General features: G+C 46.5%; 1 protein-coding gene across 2 annotated transcripts in view; it reads left to right on the top strand.

Annotated features, from left to right (window-relative positions):
• The window catches only part of RASSF3 (Ras association domain family member 3), a 97,515-nt gene that overhangs the window by 44,765 nt on the left and 32,347 nt on the right, over window positions 1-20,403 (top strand). Inside the window, exon 1 of one of the 2 annotated variants that reach the window (XM_075429336.1) lies at window positions 1,166-1,375. The exons of the other annotated variant lie outside the window; for it this stretch is intronic. Coding sequence (XP_075285451.1) covers window positions 1,265-1,375 — 111 coding nt within the window. The 5' untranslated portion in view covers window positions 1,166-1,264. Of the gene's footprint in view, window positions 1-1,165; window positions 1,376-20,403 lie in introns of those variants that run through there. 2 annotated transcript variants of the gene reach the window in all.

Here is a 20,403-nt window from a genome sequence, read left to right as displayed (position 1 = left end):
GGAGACAGCAGCTAATGGCGTCCCAGACCATGGGAACTGGCGTGTTGGCCTAGGCCGCGGCTTGGTAAACACGCAGCTCCGAATGTCTGTGTTTGATCTAAGTTTGTGCTGCTGCTGGAAGGTACGGCCTGCCCTCCGTCCCGGGGTCTGCAGCGGCCGACATGAGCCGCTTCCCACTGCGGGATGGCTGCCGTGGCACGGGGGGATGTGGGAACGCCAGGCCTGCAGGAAAGGCGAATCTGCTCTCCAGGGCAGCTGCACGGCCTGAGGAAGCCATGCCTTGAGCCCGGTATCCTGTCGGCGATGGTGACCAGCCCTAGATGAATTAAGGGCAGACGAGAAGCTCTGAGGCAGGTAACTACGGAGCGGCTTGGCCTTCAGGCGTTGTCCCGTCATTTCCCCCACTAATGGCCAGTTCGATCTATGCCCTGCGCGTTCTCAGAACTCCTGTGCTTCTCGGTGCGCTTCCCGGTGGCAGCTGCGGATGTTCTGGCTCTCTGCAGGCGCATCCGACCTCATCCGAGCCCTCGCCAGCCCGGCTGCGCGCTGCGCTACTCCGCGGCGGAGCAGTCGGTCCGCGGGGCTGGGGGGGGGGCCGGGGCCAGCCGTCCCAGCCCGGCCGCTGCTGCGGGACTCAAGCACTGCTGGAAGAACCGCACGGGAGAGGCTTACCGTGGGTTATTTTTTAATAACTTTCCTGTTACAGGCGCACAGGAGAGCGAAATCGGGTCATTATTAGGGAAAAGTTTGGGAACTTCCTTCCTGAGCGAGGCCTCCCCCGGCTGACTGGCTGTAATTGGTGAGGGGGGTGCTGAGGTGCGGGAACACAGCCGGGAGGGGGTCCGGAACCCCAGCCCCGCCCGGGCTTTGCTCTCCCGCCTCCCTCCCCGCGGCGGTCGGGCCCCGGCGCCCGGCTGCTGGGCTGCCCGTGCCGGCGGGACCCCCCCTCACGCCAGGCCGGCGCTCCGGGGCCCGGTGGCAAGCGGCCGGCCCCCGCCCCTCACCTGCTGCCGGCGCGCTCGCAGCGGCGCTGCCCGCGTGAACTTGGGCGGCAGGAAGGGAGGGGAGGAGGGCAGGGGAGGGCGGGAGCGGAGCCGCCGCAGCAGCGGCTCCTCCTCCTGCGCCCCGGGCCCGGCGGCGCTGGGAGCGGCGCGGATCGGCGGGGCCCCATGCGGCGGCCGGGACGGCGCTCTCCGCCGCCCGGCCCCAGCAGCAGCAGCACCACCACCAGCCGGAGCCGCCGCCCGCGACCTGGACCAGCAGCATGAGCAGCGGCTACAGCAGCCTGGAGGAGGAGGAGTCCGAGGAGTTCTTCTTCACCGCCCGCACCTCCTTCTTCAGGAGGCCGCCGGGCAAGACCCGCGCCGTCCCGCAAGTGAGTGCCGTGCGCCGGGCTGAGGGGCCGCCGCGCCCCGCGGGCAGCTGCCGCCGAGCCGGGCCGGGCCGGGCCGGGCCGCCTCCCTCCTTCCCTCCGGCCTCGGCCTCCACGTGTCCGGGAGCCGCCCGGGCCCCGGGAGGGAGCGGGGAGGAGGCGAAGGGCTCCGAGCGGGGCTGCTGCCCGGCCGAGGGTGCCGCGCTGGGCGGGCGGCCCGAGGGAGCCGGGCTGTGAGCGTGGCCCCGCGGAGCCCAGCGGCCCGAAATCCCGCGTCCCGGCGGCGAGTCACAGCGCTGCCGGCTGCTCTCCGCGGGGCACGGCCCGGCTGCCTCCCGCTCCTCCCGAGCCCCTTCCGAGGGGAGCGGCAGCCTCTGCAGCGGCCGCGCTGGCGGGGAGCGGCCCGCTGAGCTGTTGAAGTGCCTTGGTTTAGGCGCTCAAGCTCAGGAAATCAACTGCGAGGGGGCTTTGAAGTGAAGAACTGAGAAAAACGAAGCGAAAACCCCAAACCGACCTCTTGTGTGGTCACCACTGAAATTTCGGTGGAGGACCTACAGGGCAGGGTGCGAGGCGTTGCTCTGTCGAGGAAGCTGTGCCAGCATAGTACGAGCCCCTCTCTCCTAGCAGCAAAACTCACGTCAGGGGTACAAAATGGAACGGTGCCTGTCCGATCCAGAGCAGTCGCTAAGCCATATAGGGTAAACGTCATGTTTCTTTAGCTAAGCACTCCAACCCTTCTCATTTTTCTCTTCCCAAAGCACAGGATCTCTTTCTAGAGGTGATATGTATCTTTAGGAACTGTAAGCTAGCAAGCCTGTTTTGTTTATGCTAGCGCTTTTTCCCCTGCTCCCACCAGCGTCTGTGGCTTCTCTCTGTTCAACTTTGTACAAAGTTTTGGTGTTTTTTCCCCATTGGACTTTGGTGTTGCTATTACTGCTGCTATGGAGACCTAGTTATAAACCTGCTTGTCGAAGCCTGGGTACCTCGGGTGCCCTCTGGTCCACCTGTGGGGCTTGTCAAGACCCTTATCATTCATTGCCCACAGCCATTCCTTGCTCTAGGCTATGTTGTGCTGCAGAAAGCCAATCCTGGTTTCTGTTCCTCAAGGTTCTCCGTCTGTTATGCCCCGTTTGCGATTTGCTTAAAACTTAAGCCCTCTAACTGCCCCTCAGGAAGCTCCTGCTCCTGTTCAAGGAAGTGCACAGAGCTTTCTTGAGCTTTAGCTTCCTTTGCAAAGTTTGGCAGGGAGCCTGGGCGCACCCTCTCCCTACACTTGAGCTCGGGCATCTTGTGCAAATAGTCTGGGACTGGCTTTTGATCAGGTCGTGGCTGCTTCCCAAGGGTGCTTCTTGCTGTGCCCCTCCTCAGGGGTCATTTTTTTTCTCATCCATCTTGAGTTTCAGCCTCCCACTAACCGGAGGGACTCTCTGGAAGTTGGTGAGTCCTGCCAAGTGTCCTTGAACTTCATCTGCTAACCTGTTTGGCCAGCCTTGGCTGCTGCCTGGCCATTGCAGAGAAGGACCATGGTGTAACGGTGCTGTGTGAATGGGTACCTAGCTGCTGTAAGACTGTGTGTAGTTGCTGTCTCGTGAGATGTGAGAAGGCCCAGGTCTCGATTCAGATCCTAAAAACATACACGTGTCTTTATAACACTGTCATATGAGTTGCGTTAGTATACTAGTTGTGTAAGTAGTAAATTGTGCAAATGCATAAATCTCTGTATGTTAATGTGTCCAAGCAAGAGGGGGGGTGGGGAAAAACCCCTAAAATTTGATATTGTGCCCTAGTAATGTTTCCCAAAAGAATACTGCAGCAAGGTGCTGCAGGGTACATGTTTAAAGATGTATCTAAATACATGGGACAAATTCATCTGTATTGCTGACTCTGCAGCATCACAAATGGTCAGCTAATGTTTCTAGTCATGAAGTTATTACCAGTTGCTCTGAGCCGCTGAGTTATAGAGGAAAGAAAAAAAAAAAATCCCCAAACAAAGCTGAATGTAGATTTCGACAGTCATGTGGCCAGTAAGAGTGAGTTTCCCCTTCCAGCAGTAATAGTCATAATAAGCCTCTTTGTACGGGTGAGGATGTTACTTTTGGTTTGTATTTGAGGTTTAGTCAAAAAATGCATACTATGTCCCCTTGAGCAAAGAGAAATGAGGGGAGCTGTTAGTTATTGTTTCTGTGTCTTTCTCAAGAATACAGCTACTCAGTTTTGCAGTGTGGATTTCTTTTCTTGTAGAAGACTTCAGTGCTGGCAATTACTTTTATCCGTCTGTCTTAGCTCCCTCTGCCCCCTTTCTCACAGGGGAGAAATGGGTCAGAGAGTTTGGCTTGCAGCCGTGCCTGTGGAAAAACTCAGTGGTAGCATTTGGACTTGTTTTGTATGTATGGATTTCCAAAGAAAAGAAGGAAAAAAGGAATTTAAGTAGCTGGGTGAATTTCTGTCTTCCGTTTAATGGGGCAGGCATGGGCTTACTTATGCACCTCAGTTTCTGCAGCTGAGACGTGGTTAACGGATGGATACCAATCTGGTGTAAAAATCTTGTGGTAGTACCTATGGGCTTTGCCTAAGACGGCTCGTCTTCTGTAGGGTGGTTAAAGATTTGTCTCTTCCTCTCTACCACTTCTAAAAAATTGAAGCATAAAGACCGTTACAGCATATGACAGGCAGCATGGTGTTTGGAGGCCCAGCAGTGGCCCCAAAGCAATTTCTTAAGCACGAAATACTTTAATCTGGGGGGAACAAGCGTAAAATGCAGGCTGCTTCATGCTGTGTTGTTGCACATGGAAGTTTAGCTTTATTTAAGGTTTCTTATCTTCTGTGGCTATACTAAAATTTAAGTATTGGAGGCTAGATTAAGCTCAGTGTGGCCCTGTTTTATGTTTGCAGTGACTCATTTAAGAAGTGAAAAAGGAGGAACTGTAAATACTTTTGTCCTGCCAGTGTGACTACTCGTGTGAGGTGAAGTTATCCATGTGCATAGGCTTTTGCAAGATCAGACCCGTGCTTCTGTATGATCAAGCTTTTGGACATTGTCCATTCCTTGTAGAGAAAATAAGAAAAGGAGATGTTTTGCAAACTTTTGTAAGCTGACCCCTTTCTCTCTGTCTTTCCTCCCGCCCACCCCCATCCTTTCAGGAAAAGTGAAAATAGTCGTGCCTGTGCCTGCAAGCCCTGCCATGTGTCAGAGGGGTACGCATCTTCCTGCGTACGTTTTCTGCGCTTCCCTGCCACGTGCCAGTTCCCTGTACTCTCCCACTTTGAACAGGGCTGATGTAAATCCTTGCAGTATTTCTGCTTTCTCAGGTGGCTTGATGGACAGGGGCTTTTCAAGCTTTGTGGTTGGCGTCTGGGTTAGTCCCAGCCTTGCTGAGCTCTTGTCTTCCATGTGAATCACTGCAAACGCCTGGGGACATCCCTGTGCGTGGCTCTGCCCGCTCTGCGTTTCAGTGTCCCCTTCCACTGCAACTGTAAGGGTTAGAAACATGAGAAGAGGCTACGGGCAAGATCTCTCTGTCTGTCTGCCCTTACGTGCGAGGGATCTGTGAGAGAGGACACCGCTGTGCCTTGGGAACACTGCCTCAGAGGCTGGCGGTGCTGGGAAGATCATGGATCCCAGCTGTCAGAACAGGGCAAATCCTGCAGCTCGTGTTCAGCCTCAGAATTGTGACTAGTTTGCACGTACAATGTGGGAGAGCTCTGCTTGACGTCTAATGCAAAATAGCTTGGAGATAGGAATTTTTACAAAATCAACTGTGTGTTTATGCTCTGTTTTTCACCATTTCACATTGAGCTTTGTAAAAGCGCTTGCAAGAAAAATGCAATTGCTTCCGTTGGCAGTTTCCAGAAATGCATGCTTTCCTCCTGCATCCAAGAACGTGCTCATTGCGTCGCTGTCAGTGCTGGCCCTTCCCCATCTGAAGTCTGACTTCTCTCTCTCCCTTCCCCTTAACGGTCTCGGTCTTCACGACTTCCAGACCTGCCACCTTCGTAGTTCCTTCCCTTGCACCCGCACCCAGTGCCCCCTGCCATGACATTGTTTTTGTGGCTGTCCTTTCTGCCTGTCGGTGGAATTTGCAGGTGTGGTAATGGGGGTGGAAAAGGAAATTCGTAAAAAAAACTGGAAATGGAAAGCGGATATAAAAAAGCAGAGAAGGTATGAAGGGGAGAGGCACAAGGCAGAGGGTGAAAGTCTCGTCCCTAACTAGTCCTGGCAAGGTAACCAGCCATCTCTCATTCCACTGTCAGAAGAGGAGGTTTGCAGCGAAAGCTGTAGCAATTTCTTTATTTTAATGAGTGGGCTGGTGCGAGTATGAAAAAGCACACAAACTTCTGGGTGCCGAAGCCCTTTTTGAGGTCCGTTCTGTGTGAATTTGCACAGTGGGTCAAGGCATTTCATTTAAAGGAAGAAAGACAAAAAAAGCATTTTATTTGAGAAGAAAATGGTTTCTAGGGGTAAAAAGCAATTTGTAACTGCTCAAGTCTAGTTAGGATGGCTTTGTGTTAGCAGTGTGCGTTATTAATAAGTTTCACATTGTTTGGCCATTACATCTCTTCCTGGGTTTCCTTTCAGTAACATTCCCTAGGGAAAATGGCTCTCCTGACTACCAGAACAAATGAGGTTTCTAATTATAGGCTTGCTTTGGAGCTAAAAAGCTTAGGTTTGTGTTTGACGTGTAGTAATGAAACTTATTTAAAAAAAAACAACTAAAAATATCCAGTAATGTTTCTTTCTTTTTTTTTTTTAATCCATTTGGCAGTCAGTGAATATTGTGGAATAAACATTGTCGCAACTGAAATACTTGAAAGTGAAGAGTTGAACGAGTTAGTGGGGTAGAGATTGTGCCTATTTTAAGCCTACGTTGCTGTTGTAGTAAACCAGTGGTCCTTCTTTTATGTTTCCGCCTCACTCTTCTCTTGGAGCGCTCTGCATGGCGTGGGCGCGTTGTTGGCTTGGAGGAACGTGGTGGCTGTTTTGGGGTGAGGTCTGAGTCCCCTTCTGGTGTCTGATGGCCTCTGGAGGTGAGACGGGATTTATGCTGTGCGCAGAGGACGCTGATTGCTGTACGCTGGTTTGTCATCACGGTTGGTTAGAATCATCGGTTTGAACTTTGGGGACTTAACTATATGAAGTGGTAACTACTAGCACAGAAAAATTTAAGAAAGTGGTTTAGGAGAGATGGGTTAAGGTAGTGTCCCAAGAAGAGTTTGTCACTAAAACATCTAATGAGTGCTGTTACGTTCATCAATTTAAGTGTGATGAGTGCAGCAACAGTGGCAGGCAGTGTTCGGACTAGGTGACTCAGTCTTATCTTTCCAGTTTTTTCTTTAGTCTATTATATTAATGCTGTATTAGGTGCATCTCAGGTGGTTGCTTCTCTGTTAGCAAAAACTTCTGGAGCACCAGCAATGTGTTACTAGCTTTGTTATTGACATTTGTTTGAATGTCACCAGATAAACACAGTTGTTTTCTTTTTTCCTTTTGTTTGGAGAAAAAAAGAGTTTGATCCGCCAGAGTGCTGGAGTACAGTAGCTAGGCTTCTCGCTGGTAAGATCAGAAGTAACTAGTATGTATGGGTGTTTTGTGATTGAAGTGATGTGATTGAGTTGGGAATAATCCTGTGGTTTTATTGAAGTGCAAAGGCAGACGGGCAGAACTGCTGGAGCTTTGGATTTTCACTGAAGTCAGATAGTATTAGGTACCTATAGCCTCACAGTCCAAAATGTTTAGACTTGGGCTGCTTTAGACACATGTAAATAGACATGAAGAAATAAGGAGTTTTAACTGAAGAGTCTGGTGAATTCAGGAAAGTGCTCTGCAGAGCAACTGAGCTCAGGATCATCTGAATACACTAAAGAGATTTTAAAAAACCCCATCAACAGATACTTAAGGAGAGAATTTTGTACCTTGCTTTCATGATCTCTTGTTTGAACTGTAGACCTGTGTGTAAGAACAACAACAGAATAACCGTGTTGGAAGAGATTCTTGCTGGCTAACATACGGCCACTGCAAGAGCACATTTATGAACAAAAAACTGGAGTAAAAACTGATGCTGCAGTTTTTCCATTGGGTAAAAAGCCAGCAGCACCAGTGTTGGATTAACAGTTGCAAATAAACTGATTAGCAGAGGGTTTTAGATGAAGTGGTAGATCTGTAATGCAGCGTTTGCCTGCGACAGCCTACTTGTGAGCCAAGCCAAGCAATGTGAGCGTGGGGAAGGGAGAAGTGAGAGTGACGGGTCTCTCATTCAGCTCTCCTCACGGACAGGCAGCTAAGGCCCTGGGAACTTCTGTGGGCAGCGCACTGGGCCAGGCTGTTCCATACGTACTGCACTGTCCTCCCAGGTAGAAATACTAGTGGTTTTTTTTAATCCACATATACACTCACGTTAAAAAAATACATATATTTTATACATATATATATAAAAATATATATAAAATGTAACACATGCACAGATTTGTACCTTTTGAGACCAACATTCAGGAAGGATCTTAATACCAGCACATCCCACAGCCTTCAGCGGGGTGCCCGGGCGGGACTGAAGCTGGCGCAGCGTGCTGTCATCGCCTCCGGTTCCGGTGCAGCGCTTACTCGGCTACAGTATCGTCAAGCTGCTGTATGTGTTTAGGTGCCATAACAAAGGCTGCACGTTTCTGCAGGCAGGTATGAATTGAGATGGGATGAGTAATTGCTGCTTTCCTTCTGTTTCTTTGGCACACTTTGTTTCTCGCGAGGTTGATGAAATACTGCAGACAGTTTTGAGGAGAGTGCTTCCTATGCAGACATGTATTTGGCTATGCTAAGTAGCCACATGTGATTTATGCAGCAATGAAGATCTCTTTCTAGTTACTCATCTGTGTGTGTGCTGGAGAGGAATTTGTGTTCATGTATACAGAGGAATCTATGCTGTGCTGAAAATAATAGTAAACGCAGCAGTGGTTCATCTGCCTCAGAGGAAGCATCGAGTGTCAATGTGGGTATATTGGAGTACTTGGTGTGCTGGGTGTCAGCTGCTCCATCTCGCTCTTTACCCACTAAGTAATTGTGGAAAATGCCATTTGCAAGTGTGTTTCTTTTAGAAATTATACACAATAATACAGTAGGGGCAAATTACAGAGGCAGTTGTCTCTAATTCTGATAGTTATCCGTGTTGTCCATAGTTAGGACTGCTTGTCTTGTGTTTGTCTTCTGATGGATCCGAGGTGTGATGGAGTGCCTGGATGCACAGTCTAACCGTGCTGTACTGTGCCTCACAGTGCACAGTCCTTGTGTCTTGTGTTTGTGGTACCCAATCAATATGGTCTCTCTAAAGCCTGATTAGTACTAATAAAAACTGAAGATCAAGTTCTGCTCTGACTGAAGATGATAGTTTGCTAAATAATTAAGTGCTGAATCTTATTTCCAGTGAAGCAGGGGTCCTATGATTTGGCTTGTCCCATTGAAGAAAAGTTTGGGACAGGTCAAATTTGTTAATACTGCAGAAGTAGCTTAATGCTTAATGATGACTAATAACCTCTGTTGTAGAGGACTTCTCAGTGCCGCCTTATGCATAGTTGTGCCAGGTATCACAGCAGCCTGTAAACTTGGAAGAATTTAGTTCAGAAGTTTTATTTAGAGCACTACTTTTACTGGGTTGCTCTCTTCTGAAGAATTCTGCTCCTCAGGAGCAAAACCTGCTCATCTTGCTGTTCAGTCCACCAGCAGCTTGATTGAGTGTGTTCATTTATAGATACATAAACTAAGATTATGGAAGTCTTTTTGTTCGGAGCTGCTCATGTCATTGCAAGATATCTTCATGGTTCATCTGAGAAGCATCTGGTAAAGCTGTATAAACTCCAGCAAATGCACTGGCAATTTCAGCATGACCCGTGGTGCTTGTGTGTACAGAAACTGGCATATTCTTTGGCACTGCTTGAAAGATTAAGGCTATGGTAGTTGTGCATTGCACAATGGGAAAATTGACCTCCATTGTTCGTCCTAATGTCTGAAATGAGTAAGTTCAAGGTTCGGTGCTGTTGTGAGACCAGCATAAGAGCCAGTGCAATTTTTTTCACAATAGATGTAATTTGAACTACTATATTACGATTTTTTATTGTGTTGTTACTGATGTGTGCAAAGATTATGTCGTGTGGGCATAGACAGGCATCTTGTGTCACCCTTTATGAAGTATAGGGTAAAAAAAAAAATTTTAGTTGCGGCTCTGGGTAGCTTGCTAGTAGTAGAAAAGCTGACATGTGGCAAGTGCCTAAAGGGGACAGCAGGTACGTGCTGTAGCCAACTGCAGGGGCTGATCCCCAGCTGTCCAGACTGGTGACTTAGACTGGTCAGCCCCTCTTGTTGTTGCTGTGCTTGTGTGTTTAACTTTGAAAGGCACGGTGGAGAGAGGGTTTCTGCAGAAGTGTTTCTGGATCCGTCAGGCCTAACGTTAAGCGTTGAAGACCAAGGAACAGAAATATGAGCAGGAGAAAAGTTCGTTCTAATCCTGTCAAACACGCAGGCTCCCTGTTTCCAGCATCAGGAAGGAGTACCTGTGATCTGAAAATCAGACCCATGTGATGGCTCTTGTTTCGTGATACAGTACAGGGGTAAATGCCTCAATAGGTGGTGCTCCTGAAAACTGCTGAAATCCTTAACGTGAGGCGCAGACTTGGCAGCTGAAAGCTGAAGCTCAGTGTTGCTTTCATATTTGATAGTTAAGGAATGGAGCAGAAGAAGAAGGAAGGAATCTTCATGTAGAAAACTTGCTCCATCTGTTGCAGGATGATAAATAGGAACACTTACCTGCCGCTGAGAGCAAATTGGAGCAAATTGTACTGGTTGCATGTGAGGCATGGTAAAAGTCTCATTTGAGATGGGGAGTTGACTTGTGACTTGGTTGTATTTCAGGAGCTCTGCCTTAAAGAAGAAAAGGTATTATATCTGTCCTGCTGTAAATGTAGGCTGAAAAATGGCCTGTTGATATTCCCGCAGCAGGGAGCGATGTCTCGTGTCCTGTACAAAAGCGGGCAGTTTAATCGAGAGTTCATACTTGGAGCAGGTGCTGCGTCGGATGCCCGTGTACAAACACTGGCAGTGGAACACCAGACACAGAGTCAGGGGAACATCACTTGTTCTGGCAACCCGATGCGAGCAGTAAGCAGACTCCCATGCGATCTGCACAAGAGAAGTCCGCTTTATTAAGAACAACTTGATCTTTCATCAGAGAAATCTTCCTCTGGTCGTAGCACTCCCAGCTTTCATGGAGCCTAACTTGGCACAGCATTACTTTTCTTATGCAGTGTCTACACAAACTGTAGCCTTGGAATTCTAAAATCTTGTTTTATGTGTCTAGAGGTGTTTCTAAACCTCTGAGCTAATTTTGTCCTTAATACTAGATTTTACATCAGTTTGCAGTTTTTGCGTGAGTTTGCAGGTCAAGATAAAGTAAACCAAATCCTGGGAGTATTTAACTTGACATTCAGGGGCCCTTTAGTTGTTGAATTTAGGGAACACCTTTTTTCCCTTCAAAGAATATGCAGTGTGGGATGATGGGTGATGACTAATGACAGGAGTCATTTAGCTGCTCTTAGAGAGCTCAGTGACTGGATCTCGGGATCTAAGTGGATGGATTCACAGTAGCTGGATAAGATGTTCTCATGGAGTGGGATCATTGTAGAGTTCAAAGACTGCACTATCTTTTTCTGTTTACTAATATAATTTAGTTATTTCCCTGGGGAAGTTACTCTTAAAACATCATTGAATTGCTTTACTTCTAATTCATTGTAGCGGTAAGAGACTACTGCATGTACATATGACTGTCTGAGGAGACAGCAAATGCTTCTGGTCATCTGTCAGATAAAACTCTGAATTGGTTCATCACAGTATTTTCAACAGCATTTTTATGTTCTCATTGAATCTAAGATTTAATTAATTTATGTAAAGAGTTGCCTTTCTTAAGTTTGTTCTTTGGGCTCTATGACTGACAGTATGTAAAGAATTATTCCTGAACAGAATGATCCCATCCCCGTTCTTTTTTCTTCGAGGTCCTGGTCAAATGAGAACCTGTTTTATATTTTGGATACAAATTACTTTCTCTTCTCCATTTAGTCTAAGACTGACTTATGCTTCTGTGGTTTATAACAGAACTGCTGACAAATCTAAATACCTTCTCTCAACATTCTCTGTATCAGCTGCGACATACTGCTTTGGAGTCTGATTTGTCCGTCATGGGAACAAGTTTGTTTTCATAGAATTTGAAAAACAGTATTAATGTTCAGCTGACCATGTGATCCACTTCTCTGAACTTTTGTTGGTCCCTTGCTTGCCTAGGAGGTATTTTTACTGCTTTTTAAAAAGTAAGAAGTTGGCAAAATTAAATTAAACTCAAAACCACCACGTTTTAATTAAAGTATAGTAAAGAAAATATCTTCTACAGGATTTTTAATTCTGTGCTGTAAGTTGCAACTTATTTCTTGAGAAAATACTCAGTAGTCTGTGTTATCAAAGAGTAGAAGAACTGGGAGAACGCCCTTATTGCTCGCTCAAGCCAGTGTGCAAGGAGACTTCGTGAGGTGGATCTGGCTGTGGGTTTTCTGGCTTTTTGTCACCCTCATTGGAATTCTTGATCTTCTGTAAAATGAAGCAGACAGCTCATGTGCGTAGTGTGGTGAGATTTGTATATTCTGGATTAGCCTGGGTGCCAGTTAGCCAGCACACAGTTTAGATAGTTCCTACATCTTAGACCCAATCACAGCATACCTGACATTATCCCAAATAAATGCCAAATATTTAGACAAGGAGGAGAACCAGTGATGCTTCTTAAGTCAATGGATGTCAAATCAGAGCATCTCTGTTGCTAGTAGAGCATGTTCCATCAGGATTTCCCCTTGGTTTATTAAACAACGGGGCATTTGCGGTTGCCTTGATGTTGTGATGGCAGGTTTGTTATAAAATGCAGGAGAAGTAATTCCTGGTACACAGCTTTCTCAAGTTCTGAATAAGAATAGAACTGTCTGTAAAACAATAACCCTATAGAAGTGCCCAGCTGTCAGAAAATCAAATAAGTTGGCTTGAAACACAGCAGGTGATGTAATGCAAATCAGTTTGACTTCTCTTTGATCACCAAGTTGCAGTGAGGTTCCTGGGAGATTAATCCTATGTTTTGTTACAGAAAAAATGCTTTGTGCTCACCTGTGCCCGAGATGAACTTGTGAAGTGTGTTTTCAGTCAGTGAAGTTATTGGCAACACCCTCTTGTTTTGGCTCGCTCCTGTTGGGTGTCCTTCGTTCCTCAGTTGCTGTTACCATGTCACCCGATGGCAGCAGTGGGGATGGAAGCTTCTGGGGGGAGCGTTGCACCTGCTGAGCTGAATCCTAGGAAAGACTTAATTTTCTTTTCTTAATGTGCTACCCTGGAAAGGGTCATCCCACTTGCGGGGACATCAGGGGCTCTTCTAGCAAAGACCTTTGCTGTGATGGTCATGGGAAGACTTTTGGTGTTTCAGATATCCACACTATTGTTCCATAGCTTCTCCCAGGACGGCAAGGTGGTAAAATGTGCCTTAATATGAATGTCAGAGGATTTAAATAAGGTACAAATTATTCCAATAGAACAGAAGTGACAAAATGCGTTTATTATCTTCCTAAATGTCTTCTGTTTACAGCATGCATTTGCCCAGTCATGGCCAAGAATGATTAATAAAGTCGTATCACAGGTCATTTTGTTTTATGGATAGAGTTGATGGGTTTGTCTAAGTTGACAGGTTCTTTTGATTCAGTTACATGTTCACATCATGTGAAGCTTATCTCAAGATGGGGGAACATGGTTGTTTATACTGTGCTAAAAGGTTGATATTATGTGAAGTGAAACATCAAAGCAGTTTCCAACACTCTGAAGTTTAAAACTCACAGCTGATGTAATTAAAAAAATAATTAAAAGGCACATCTTTCCCCACCCCTAAATACAGACCCCAAATATTCTTCAAAGCATATTTGATTTTAATGATTTGATGATTTCCTCCCTGAGGCGTTTTTGAAGTTACCACAGGAATATGAAGATGTAGCTTTGAGTTATGATGATAATAGACTATTAGTGAAGTAGGTGTTCGCCTCATAAGATGATAAAATGATGTGTTCTGTGGAAATAGCCTGGTATTTGCAAAAAAAAAAAAAAAGTCATAAACCTAGTGATTTTTCCTGTGGCAGCCAAAGGTGATGGCAGGCTTCTTTTTGTAGTAATTTGTAGCTCAAAGCAGCTCCTGAAGCAGCTTGGTAAGGATGCTAGTATGCCACTGTTGCGTTTTGGTTTGGTTTGGTTCCACCACCCACCCTTATATTTTAATTGAGGGCCCTGTATTAAAATTAGTTTGGTTTTAGCTAAGCCTTTATGGCCAATGCTGGAAGAATCTTGCGATATTTAATACAGCTTTTACTGCACTATCCAGTCAAAACGTTATGTGGAGAATTCAAGGTGGGACTGCCATGCCATGTGTCTGGATTTAACCTTTTAGACAAGTAATAGCCTATATGTTTTCAGAGAGAGATCTGGAAGATACAGGGGAAAAAAAAAAATCTTTCAGAAGGTGTTTCACATTTGGTAGCGATTGTGTCAGAAACAAAAGGCAGCAGAGGAGCATTTACTATTGTAAGGATTATAGGAGCAGCACTGTTAGTACTAGCATTGGTATTTCATTATCTTTTAGGTATAAGCATTACAGTGTGCTAAGCGCAATTGTTAGAAATGTGGTGCTATTCCCTGGGTGTGGGAAGGAACTGCTTTTTTGGGTAGTTCCAGAGACGCGTTTTCATTCTTACCTGTCACCTCGGTGTTATGCTGCCACATGAACCTCAGTACTGCCCTACCAGAGAAATCCAAGTTTTGATCTGACTTTTCCCAACAAAGGCAAGCAAAGAAGTTTGAAGCATGGCAGGGATGCCCTGCTGGAACTGAATCCTGTTCTCTTTCAGACATGTACAAGGACATGCTTCCCTGGGCAGTGCTTGCTCCCTTCCCGCTTTGTTTTCTCAGTCCCTGTGTGGTTTTGTGACTGTGGTTGGAAAGAAGTCTTCTAACTCTGGTATAAGTTGTTACCTGCATTAGTTACTGGATTGCTGATCCGCATGCGTTATCTGTAAATAGTTAGGCAGTATTTTCTTTTGGGTTCATAACTTCACCTTACTGCACTTCTGTTGAAGCATTATGTATACAAAACATTTTGGTGAAAACACTGTAAACTAAATATTAAACACAAGTTGGTTCACAGGATGTAACTTATGTCAAAACACAAGCCTGGTGCAATTCACAGTACTACTTGCTTGGACGTTTTGTAGAGGGTGCTGAGCACTTGCAGGTTTCCAGTCTCCAGGACAGATTGATCTGTGAACCAAGAGGAACAAGTGGTGCCTCGCAAGGTAAAACATGCAGGGGTTATCGTGGAGCAGTTCATCCTACTTCCCTTGGTCGTGCCCCGTAACGTCTCGGCCGTGCTCCTGCAAAGTGGATGCTGCAGGTCTAAGGCTGTTTTAGAGCATGGCTGCCATCGCTTGAGCAGAGGGTGCGGTTCCACTGCAGCTTCAGTTTGAACTGAGTTTTTTGCCAGGTGCCTTCCTTGAACCAGATCTCTATGTGGTTGCAAGAGGAGCAGTTCTGGTGCTAGAGCAGGTGGAGGAATGTGCAGGTGGGGAGGCTGACGGGCGGGTGGGATCTCAGGAAGCCCTCTCTGGGCTTGGCTTACCTGTGGAGCTGTACTTTGGGAGAAAGAGCCTCAGTAGGTGGTGAAGTGAAGAGGTGCCTTGGAGTGTTTGGACGGATTTCTTAACTGGGTAGAAATGCTACAGGTAAGCAGAAGGTGGAAAAGTCTGGACTTCTTGGTTTTGTGTGGTTTTGGTTTGTCTTTTTTTCTTTTTTTAAAGAATAATGCTTCTGAAAGGAGATAAGCAAGGGGAAAGCAGTAGAACTTGCTGAATGGAAAAAATGGTTTGTGCTTTAGTGTCTGACAAAGTAGTGCAGCAAATAGGGTTGCAGTGTAAACATTGGATTTACTTGCAGATTCCTGATTTTAAAAATACCTGCATTTCTGTATTTCTAGCTCTTTGTGTTTGCTGTGGCTTTAGAATCCTCCCTTAATTGTTCCCTGTAGCAGATTTTACTGGCCAGTTCATTTAGCGAATAAAGTTGAGGGCACTATTTTAAACATACTGAAATGCATTTCAAATGTTATGTCACACCAGAAGGGAACTGCATCTTTCCAGTGCCTTGACTAACTTCAGTCTCAAGCAGTTGTAAGAATTTTCCACTGCAAGTGTGAGCCTGTGAATGGAAATTGAGTCTTAGTTCTTTGCTTTTTAAAACTGCAAGTACCTTCCCTTGCTTACCAGTTTTGAGAGGAGGTTGAAAGGGATTTATTAATCTGTTTTGACAAGCGTATCATCAGTATCTATTTTCATACCACTTCATAAAAAGCTTCACACCTGAAACTACCTGCCTGTGGTAATTATTGCAGTAATCAACCTCTGCCATGATTTCACTCTGTCATTTTGGGCTTTGTTGGTTATGGCATGACAAGTACTGCTGTTCTCACAAGTGTAAATACAGGCAGCTTTTTGGACACCACCACTGTGTGAGGGGAGGAAAGTGTCTTTTGCTGGGTGGAAGACAGAAGAGTGATGCAGGTGAAGAAGAAGCTACTGCAAGAGAAGAGGCAGCCTCTCTTGGCAGGAGGTCTTGCTCTGCTATTGGACCACTGGAAGGAGAGAAGGCTGGGCTGTGTGCTCCTCCTGCCTTTCTCTAGTCATGAAATGGGAGCATTTGAGCATCTTGACTCCTGACTGTTTATTAATTTATTTTGCTTATCTCACAGGAGGGAGGGCATCACCTCATGAGCTTCTGGACAAACTGGAAGGAAACACCACCGGTCTTTTTTGTTTTTTCTCTCTCTGTTTTTTTTTCTTTCTTTCTTCTCCCGCACAAGACCGATGATGAAAAATAGGACAAGACTCAGATGAGTAAGGCACTGGTATAGTCAGGATCATGGTAAATAGCAGAGCTGTGTATGCTATTAGTGTAAGAAAAGTACTAAGTTTAAAAAATACATAAAGTGATACCTCATTATTTGGCAGATTACATCTAGTTGTTTTACCTGGGTTGTTTGTATTGTATGAGACATGAGATGTTCCCTCCCTCCCTTGTTGTCTTAGATCTTTCTCTTACCTGAAGCAGATTCACACATTTGTACTTTGTTAAAACAAGCGAACAAGTATGGATGGCTGCCAGTGGACGGGGTAGCACCAGCAGGAGTAGGAGGACCAAAGCCTGACTGACATTGCCGGGACCTGAAAGCCTTTGGCAGTTTGAAGGCAATCTCTTTGTTACAGTCTCTGAACTCAGCCCTTAGATGAATGCGATGGCAGTGGAACACTGAGAAATGGGTGTAACTATTTAGATTTATGTACAATGAATTTTGGTTCAGCCAATTAGTAATATCCCTTAGGAATTAATTGCAGAGTGCCTTGTGTTTTATCGAGAGCTGGCAAAAGGAGCAGTGACCGTCAGCAGCCATCGGACTGGAGGAGGATGTGTGGATCTGGCCCTGTGGGCACACGGCGTGTCCTGCTCAGAAGGAGGAGACCGGGGGAAACTGCGGGGCCTCTGTCTCTTCCTTCTTCCCTGGCTGAAAGCTTCTCTCTGCCAGCGCCTACGTGAAGAGTTAAAACCTCTACGCTGAGCAAAGGTGTTGGTGTGAGCGGAGGTGAGAGCCTGGCATGTGCTCCAGCTCGGCTGTGGCTGAGCCTCCGCTCCCGACGGGCTCTTCCCCGCGCCAGTGCAGCGTGCCAGCAGCAACAGGGGGAGAGGCTGGGACAGGGGCCTGTTGCCATGGCCTTGGGGAAAAGCCTCTCTCCCTGCTCTCCAGAGAGCTCTGCCAGGAGCTGGGTGTGTGGCATCCACACGACCAAGTCGCCTGGAAAGAAGGGACGAGCCCCGGGTCAGCTTCTGTGCGGGTGAGGGATGCTGGGGCTGGGGAGGTCTTGAGCCCTGTGGTTTGAGTGTTCTGGTTAGCGGTGCGTGGAGCTGGGCCGGCAGCGTGCTGGGCCCTGTCTCCAGAGCGAGAGGAGTCCAGAGAGCTGAACAGCAAGGAGAAGGATGGCTCGGGAGCTCCCGGTGGGAGCAGGAGCAGAGGTTTGCAAGGAAGCTGGGTGCTGCAGGCAGTGAACCTCAACGGGGCTGGTGACTGGGTGGACGTGGCGTTGTGTGTTGCAGCGGTGCAGGGGACAGCTTGGTGGGAGCTCTGAAGATGGACAGTGACCTGATCTGGAAGGAACCATGAGTCTGTGCTGTACGAACAATGATGCTTGTGAGAGCAGTTTATGGATGGGCAAAGGTGCGCAGGGTTTTTTTTGTGTCATCTTTTCTTCCACTGCCTGTTTTGTTTTCTTTGTCAGCACTGGCTGGACTGACTTTGAGCCAATACCATCAATTCAACCTTCAGTATTTTGTGTGTTCTTTTAAATCTCTTCCTTCATGGCTGTGATGCCTGAAGAGGTCACAGACCAGTACCTGGCTGCATGCAAATGCTTTTCAGATGGGTGTTTATCAGTACCGCTTACCAGACATCTGTTAAGCAAGCGTATTTGTAAACACTGGTATGTTGGGTAATTGTTAACTGTAAATCCCTCCTTTTGGCTGCTGCTCTCTTGGAGATTTGAAGATGGTTGCTGATAATAGACAGGTGGTTAAAATACTTGTCCAAGCTAAAGTCTAGCAGCCACAGCCTAATGCTAGTCTCTTGACTTCCTTTGCTGGATGAAGCCGATGTACTCTAGAGTTTAGATGTAGTTTGAGACTGAATTTGAAGCTCCTTTTATCAGTGTGACTGTGCTGGTAATCCAGCTGACTTTCTCCAGCAGGCTTTGGGATGCTTTGGCTCTTCTCCAGAGAACTTATTTCAAAGTAAATGTAGAAAGCAGGATTTTTTTTTTTCCTGAGTTAACACAACTGGTACTGAGTATAACAGTATTTAAAATTTGGGTGTTGACACACAGTGGTACTGTGTGAAAGTGGGTGAGAGACTGAAATTTGTAAAGCTGCTGTCTGCTAATTGCACTTTTGTATTGCGTGTTTGCCAATAAAAAGAAAAAAGTGCATCATTTAATTTTTGGCGAGACAGGGAAATGTAGACCAGTTGCATGGAAGTGTTTGCTCTGGCACCCTTCGTTGCTTATGAGAGTCTTTGCTTATGACCTGGATTCTGGGAAGGTGTCCAAGCCCTATGCAGGCTGAAGTGCTTATCTCTGGAGGGTTTTTTTATTATTCTGCACAACAGAATACACAGACCTACTTAGCAAATTCAGACCTGCTTAGCAAATGCCTATGCAACTATAGCTCTGTGTCCCATTTCAAACTGTCTCCCCTCCCCTCACTCCACAGGTTATGCAGTTAAAGCTCTCCTTCCAAGGAGGTCTTGTTCTTCACTTCCAGATTGTTTTTTTGCCTTGAACCTTGATGGTGTCTCTTTTTTCTCTTAATTTGAAAATGTTCTGTGTTAATGATATTGTCGTCAGTTGGGACAACAATATGACTTATTTTCAAGGTGATCTGTCATCTTGCATTCATCTCTGGAGGAAAAACTTAATGGTCCGAGCAAAATAAGTCGTATTCTGTTTTTATTTGAATACTTGCACCATTTACGAAAGCACATGAGGTCTTTTTGCTTTGTGCTTTTGCATCCACACTACCTAAGTAACAGTAGCCTCTTGCAAGAATCTGCTACGAGAGTGGTGTTTCTGAAACTCCCTTTTGATAGCTGTGAGAGAGTCATGTGGCAGAACAGATCTGTAGCGTTTGTGCAGAGTCCTCAGCCGGTGCCTGGGGAGGCTGAAAGCTGTTTGTGCATGGCACAAGTAGAAGCATGGGTGGCAGAAGCTACAAGTGGGTTTGTGCTGTCTCTCAACAGAGTGTGTAGCTGTTTCAAAACCAGTCATGCTCTGGTGGAGATACAATTTAACACAAAACCTATCCTGACTTGCTGCCGGTTTTAGGATCTCAAAACTATACTGGCTGCCCATTTTTAGCTCTGTTTCCCACGAAAGCGAGACTTCTTGCTGTCTTTGCATTCCCTCTCCTAAGCTTAGCTAACATGCTGACTAGATCGCCTGAAGGGATGGAAACGTGCAGGTACTGAAGCTTCTCCAGATCATAAGTTAAGCCATAAGCAGGTTTTGCAGAGAGACCCTGCTGGTGCTCCGGCCAAAAGAAAGGCAGCAGTGGGAGCAGATGCCATTTGAGGCATCAGTTCATCCACCTGAAAGAGAAGCTGTATAATCCATACAAGGGGAAAGAACTTCAATCACAACTTAGTAGTCATCCATGTGAAAGTCTTTGTGCAGTTTAGTTTACAAGTTAGTTGTATGCAAGACTATAGCAAACGAGGATTCATTAGTTCCTTTGCATGTAAACCACGCAAGGCTTTTTGTTGCCCTTTCCGAGGCTACTGGAAGAATTTCCAGTGTTAAGTGGAGCTGATGCTGTCCCTGACCTTGAGTCATTTGAGTCGGAAAATGTTTTAAGAACAGCCTTGCTTTTTTAGAACAAAGGAGGACCTGGAAGTTTTGAAAAGTTGGGGGAAAAAGACTGTGTTTGTATGGCCTGCAGCAGCTTGGAGTCTTTATGGCAGGGGCTGTAGCAGGAGCATTGTTTTGTATTTCTGTTCTGGCTTGCACCTCCAGCCCCCTTCCTCTGCTTTCCTTCTGGTGATGGTGGCACCCCGTGGGTGCTCCGCATGAGGCAGGGAAAGAAATGGGTTGTGGCCGTTGCTGCTGGCTGAGGCTGTGCTGCTGTCAGTTCTGTGTGTTTATCTAGAGAAGAGTAAGCATCCTATGCGTGTTTACTCTTACACAGTTGTTCGACATAGTTCAGTGCTTGCTCTAGACAGTCCAGAGCCTGCCTCATTAGAGAAGGCAAAAGGCAATCCACTTTTAACTCACAACAGTGGAGAGCTGTGAGTGTGCCCAGTGAAGGAAATGTGGCATTACCTTTAACCTGGACTTCTGTGTAA

Source organism: Opisthocomus hoazin, chromosome 8 (assembly GCF_030867145.1).
Source record: "Opisthocomus hoazin isolate bOpiHoa1 chromosome 8, bOpiHoa1.hap1, whole genome shotgun sequence".
NCBI lineage: Eukaryota > Metazoa > Chordata > Aves > Opisthocomiformes > Opisthocomidae > Opisthocomus > Opisthocomus hoazin.
Note: the sequence above shows the minus strand (reverse complement) of the source record. Positions and strands in the feature narration are given on the sequence as shown.